General features: G+C 39.3%; 1 protein-coding gene across 2 annotated transcripts in view; it reads right to left on the minus strand.

The window, feature by feature from the left end:
* Nucleotides 1-4740, minus strand: part of DIO2 (iodothyronine deiodinase 2) — a 9288-nt gene extending 4548 nt beyond the window's left edge. For both annotated transcript variants that reach the window (XM_025041951.1, XM_015599621.2), the window contains exon 1: nucleotides 4285-4740. In XM_025041951.1, the coding sequence (XP_024897719.1) occupies nucleotides 4285-4506 (222 nt within the window). In that variant the 5' untranslated portion in view covers nucleotides 4507-4740. The remainder of the gene's footprint in view (nucleotides 1-4284) is intronic.
* Between the last annotated feature and the right edge of the window lie 1673 nt (nucleotides 4741-6413).

The raw sequence follows: 6413 nt of genomic DNA on the forward strand, positions 1-6413 counted from the left end.
GTATTTAATGCCCAAACACAAGAAGCATCATTTCCACTAATTGGTCTTGAAGTTCCGATGTTCCCAAAGGGTCCCTTTATTTTGCAATGATCAGAAAGGACATACGTAAAATGCAATATCGTCATCACTGACTTTTATCCCTCATCTGCACTATTACAGTTGTCCTTTCTTACGCTTTTGTAATCAAGATCAACAGAACACCAACAAGGGAGGTAAATAAAGGGTTTGCATTTTTTACAACAGGGGACATCTCTGGGCCAAGCTCAAATGTTGTGATAGCGATATTTATAAATATGAACAAAAGTGTAAATATATGGTGTATTTATAAATTTGATTCCCTCGACGATGGGATTCCTTTTACTGCCAGTGTTCAGTGCACGGGGAAAGGATAACGCTGCTTTCGCATGTGGACTGTGAAATGCAGGGCAAGGGAATAAAAGAAAGGACTATTCATCAAGTATAAGCTGGAAATAGAGCATATACTATTAACCTTGTTTTTTCTTTTTCTTTTTTTTTTTTCCTTTTTCTGAAAAAGGCTTCTGTACAAATATCACCTACTCTCCCGATAGAAAGTAAAGCAAATGATAAAAATGGAGGGGGTGAGGATGGCAGAACCTTACCCCTCCATTTTTACACATCCTTCTTCCTATCCAAAGCCCTGGATTGGCTTTATTCACTATCAGGAAATTTCACATTCTTTGACATAATGATCAGGCTACATCGATGTTCTTATAAACAGCCAAACAATTATTAAGCAGTAACTTAACCATTTATATTCAAATTGGCCAAATAAATCAGAGTTGAAGAATAAGCTACCTACTCTTTCCTCTGAATTCGATTCCCTTTTGGCCATTCTCTTTTTGGTTCCTACCTTGAAAATGTAGTTCTAAACTCTATCATTTCTCACTGTTTTATTCAAGTGATGGACAAGCTCTGGCTGTGGCCTTCTTTGTGTCCTTTGAAAATGTTTCTCTCTTAAAAGAGCCATTTTCCATTGTAGAAACTAGTGTCAAAAGGCTTGAGGTGAATAAAGAGGAGGAGGAGAATGTTAAAGAGACCCTTTCAAAACCAAAATTATATGTTCAAATGAATATGTTTTCTGTGCCACTGCAATATTAACCATGCAGAAGCTGAACTGCTTGTCAGCATCTATACTGTGTGTTTACTTTTACACTTCATTTAGGTAGAAGCTAGACTCCCAGGCAGGGCAGTGTGCTTATTGGTTGCATTTCTGAGTCTTTGAGCACCAGCACAAGGATGTAGTGTTAGATGCAATGACACCAACTAGGGAAACTTAAATAACAAATATCTATTATTCATCTCAATCTCTCACAAGTTTCTGTAGACTTATTTTTTCATCAAAACAGTGCATGAAACTCCCTCTCACGAAACCCAAATTATCTTTAAAAGCTTCCTTACAAAGTTAATTTTAAATCCAATTCAACGTTTTAATGAAGAAGAGGTTTTTGTTTTATATTCTGTTTTAATTTCTTTGTTACCTCTTGTAGGAGCCAAACACAGGGATAACAACACTTTTACTGCACTTTCTCTAAATATCTACCCAAGTATCTGATATTCAACAACGAGGAGAATTAGAGATGACCTGCCTAATCATATCACATATGCATATACCCCTCATCCTGGAAAACTCTGTTTCCGGAGACAGCAGCCTCAAAATAATGCAAGTCAGGATTGTCACATACTGTGATGCCATCTCAAACAGAACCTCCTCCAATGTGTCCCTAGAAATGGCTACACCCAGAGATAGTGGCATAGATGACAACAGCATTCAGGGAAGTGATTCAACCTGTTTCAGAGATTCCGAATGACCCATTTGAGGGCATCTGAGCCACCACAGCCACCACCACTCTGGCCATACTTGGAGATAGGAGACCTAAATTCAGGGTTGTGTTTGCAATGTTTCCATTTATTGCATACCCAGTCCAGTCTTGTCTCTGGACATGTGGGTTCTTGGGTTGCTTCTTCCCATGGCAGCTATTATGTAGATCATTAAAAGCAGACTTAATGACATCAGTTGTGAACTTGGTCACTAATCAAATCAGTAGACAGAAACAATACAAGAGAGGAATAGATAAACCACATGCCACACACACACACACACACACACACACACACACACACACACACACACGTGTGCGTGCGCGCAAGTACACAAACCCAAAAAACAAATCACTCATCCTTCTCAATTTCCTGGAATAGGAATAACAAAATATTGCAACACAATGGAACACTATACGTTAGTGAAAAAAAATAATGAAGTTTATTACAGAGGCATTTGTTTGTTTTTCCCTTTTAATTTTAATAAGCTGCTTAATAGGAGAAGCAACCTCACTTAATTTTTATGGGTAAGATCACAGCTCCTATATTTTATGTGAGAGAGATTGATGTAAGTATATATGCATATAAGTAAAGTTCTCCCAAGCAGTGATTTTTCATAGGCTTTTTTTTTGTCTTTCAAAAAAGTAACAGTTTAATATACTGAAATCAAACCACTGACATTGCCATGCTATCTCCTAAGATTTACAAAATACCAATGTAAATGATGAAACTTCTTAATCGATGATATGCCTGACATAACTGTGCACTGCCCACCCTCCTCCAAACTCTCTACTCCTAAAACATAAAAACTTTACATTCAGTGTATACATTTGTGGAAATGAAATGATCAACATCTCCTCACCACATCTCCCATTGGCCCCACGTGTATAATATAAATGAGTTTTACTATTAGAACTTTGAGCATTATTTTGTATTATTATGAAAGAATTTTCCCTTACTAACCAGAGCTCTAAGTAACCTGTCTTTAGAAAAAATACAAACCTTCTGCAGGTTACTCTCAATAATAAGACACATATTGTAGAAAAACTTCCTTAATTCACAGTGGATATTTTCTTCTTGAACATTTCTTTGATTTTCAATGAAACAACCCTATTCTGGATTCTTTGTGATTAGAAGTTACTTTTTTTCCTTTCCTAGTTCATAGATTTAGTTTTCTAGTGTTTGTTTATGAGGGTCTCAATTTCTTCCTCCTCTTTTGTTCTGAATTTCTTCTCTGTTTCCGAGATGCTGAAGTTTACCACTTCTTTGGCTTCCATATTCCCTTCAAATTCCATCTCCAAGCATCTTGGACAAGGTCTCCCAATACTATTAAGGAAATGCAATATCGTCTGCTTTGATGGCAACTTTTGCCAACTGAGTCAATTCTTCTTGCCCAGGGACCTTCAGGAGGCATAGGGGGAAGGGACGAATTGACTAAGGACCAATGACAAAATGTTCCACTTTGCCCCTTAAGATCTGAGTTGAGGACGCTCTGAGTAGCAAAAAGGCTGGAATGCCAGCATTTTTTACTTAGAAACTAAGATCTTATCTCTGGCTTTGAGGACACCACTTCTGCAGGTAAGTGAGGTCACTACTCCAGGGCTCAAGGCACATGTTGTAACAGCTTTGAAATTGTAAGGAACCTAGACCTATCTGCTCTTTCTAAGACAACTTATTTTACTTTTGAGAAAGAAAGCAAATATAATTTCTTTTACAAAGACTGGATTTCCGACAGCCAGCTCTCAGATTTCTCTTATGCAAACTGATATCCAATATCTCAGGACTCAGCACCTGATAATCGCTTCAAAAGGGTTCGAATCAGAATCAGTGTTGAGGATGATGCTGCGCACAAGCTTTCTGACATTAACTCTTACCTCTACCAGAAATGAAGCAGATACTATGCCAAATCACACCTGCCGTGACCATTTGGTTAAGTTTTGTCAACTCTCTAAGAGTTTTGAGTAGCATTCTTTTTTTTTTTTCTCTTGCTTTTCAGTGCCCACCTATTGAACTGTCTTTCCTAATACACCTCACATAGCATCTCATCAAGCAAAACATCAAAATCCCAGTTTATCACAGGAGCAGATTAAATGCAGCAGTCTTCCCTCCCCCAACACTTTCACTTTTCCCAAAGTTGCTCTGCCCGCACAAATATCCTCTACTCCAAAATCGCAACAAGCCATTAACGCTTCTTATTAGAAAGGCTGCTAATTAGGTCACACGAAGTCACTATGGCTTACTACCTGTCACCCCCAAATCTAACTTGGGTGACAGGTGAAGAAAGTAAAAGCAGAAGCTCACTTGAGCATATCCACCAGGCTTCCAAATAGGGCTCCACGACAGCCACTCCAGACCCACTCCGGGGCTCCTAGGGGCCTCGAGTCCCAAACATTCCAGCCCCTGCCCCTGCTGACCTACGGAGAGGCTCCTCTGAGCGCAGCTCACCTGTTTGTAGGCATCCAGGAGGAAGCTCTTCCAGATGCAGCGCATTCCCTCTGAGGTCAGCATGCGCCTCCACTCCCCGCGAGTGGACTTGGAGCGGCTCAAGAGCAGCACCACGTGCTTGAGGAGAATGACCGAGTCATAGAGCGCCAGGAAGAGGCAGTTGGAGAAAAAAACTGGCAGAATCTGCAGTGTGATCAGCAAGTCTACGCTGAGGATGCCCATCTTCTCTGCCTCCTGAGTCACTTCCCTGGTGCGCTGTGGTTCACCTTCACCCGCTTATTTAAAAGGGGGGTGGTAATTGGGGTGGGGGAGGTGAAGGGGAAGGTTGGGGGAGTGGGGGAGAAGGAGAAGAACTAAATTAAAAAGAAGCCCAAGTTGTCTTCTTATTTAAAGCAGCAGAAATGGCAAGACCAAGTCCAGTCTCTCCAGCCCAGCAGTTGGAGTGTGCCCATCAATTCATTCAATTCGGAGCTGCTGCTTTTTTTTTTTTTCCCCCCTTTCAGGATTTAAGATGTTAAAGAAAAAAAAAAAAAAAAAGAAAGAAAGAAAGAAAAAAGAAAAAAAAAAAAAACAACTGGCGTACCAGTCCCTAATCCAGTTACCCCTCTCTGAGTCGGTTACAGACAGGCAGCTCTACTTTCATTTCCAAGCACCTATGAGACTGTGGCAGAGATGGCAAAATTTTCTTTAGCTTTTCATTGTCTCTATGTTCAGAAACGTAGCCTGTTTCTTTCTTGAATTGCCAGAGTTTTAAAAATGTGATTTAAGGGTAGGTTTTTTTTTTTTTTTCCCCCCTTCTTGACTCCGTTTTAGACACACTTTCTGTTCTCCTCCCAGCCTGTCTCACTCTCCCTTCCTCAGGAGCGCCTGCCTCCTCTCCCTTTGCTCACTCCCTCTGGCTTTTCCTTCGTGCTATCTGTGGTGCAAAGTGCTCTCTCTGCAGCCCAGTGAGTCTCCCTGAAGCCTTTTATACATTCCCTGGCTAATTGCTGCAATAGAGAAATGAAAGCCTAATCTTGGTAAAGATCTTGACGTCATTGAGAAAGAGGGCTTTACTTTGGCCAGGATTGCAGTGAATAGAAAAGCAAAACTCAACAACTTTTTTTTTTTTTTCTTTAGAAGTGGGGGGTGGGGGGGGGGAAAGGGACAGTGGAATTTTGCTTTGTGATTTAAAGAGAGAGAGAGAAAAAAATTAATACCTTTGACGGCTTTCAGAAAATGCTTCTAAACTTTGGGGAAAGTAATTTAATATAACGTGTAGATTTGACAGGTTAACACTCTCTCCTCTGATTATTATTATTGTTATTATTATTCATTTATGAAGGGTTTTGGAAAGAAAGGATTCTGGAAGACAGGTAGAAAAGAGGAAGAATAGATCATCTTTGTTTTATTTCTTGGAAGATATGAATGCTTTGGTCTTTATACCTATATACCATGTCTCTCGTCAGATTTGTGACCTAGGTGCCTTAAATATTTTGAGTCAGGATCTTATTTAAGAAAACACAAAGTGAGTTGTGAGGTGGAAAACTTTTAAACTCTTGCAGTACCATCACAGCATTTCTCTAAAGCTTCTTGTAGAAAAATACAAGTATTATTTTCAGTTTTACTGGTTTCCAATGCAAAAAGAAAAAAAAAAGAAAAAAAGAAAAAAGAAAGAAAAAGGAAAAGAAAAAAAAAAAAGAAAAGAAAAAGGAAGAAAAAAACTTCCAGACATGAAAATAAACAAGATGATCAGAACTTCTTTTAGTTCCATTTTGCCTATATACAGATTAAATTAAAACTTTCTGTCAAATGGCATTCAGATGCCATAAAGCTAAGAAATAAATTCTTTCTAAGAGAGCTCTTTGCAGTTTGCACTTCCCCTGCTTCTGTTAGCATAAGTCCTAAGAGAACTGACACTTTAGGGAATCTTCCTTTTTGCTTGAAAAAAAAATTAATTAAATTTGTAAGTGGTTAGGAGCAGACTTTGAATTGGTTCAGGAGCCACACTGACCACTGCTCGACGGCCCACCTCTCCCATTAGTTTCCAAGACCAACAAAGATTTAGGCAGAAAATGCTTTGGCAGAATGCCATGAGCCCCACCTCATTCAAATGTTCCTTCCTCAGTTACCTAACAGATCATTTCTAG

Source organism: Pteropus alecto, unplaced genomic scaffold (genome assembly GCF_000325575.1).
Source record: "Pteropus alecto unplaced genomic scaffold, ASM32557v1 scaffold8, whole genome shotgun sequence".
In the NCBI taxonomy this organism is placed as follows: Eukaryota; Metazoa; Chordata; class Mammalia; order Chiroptera; family Pteropodidae; genus Pteropus; species Pteropus alecto.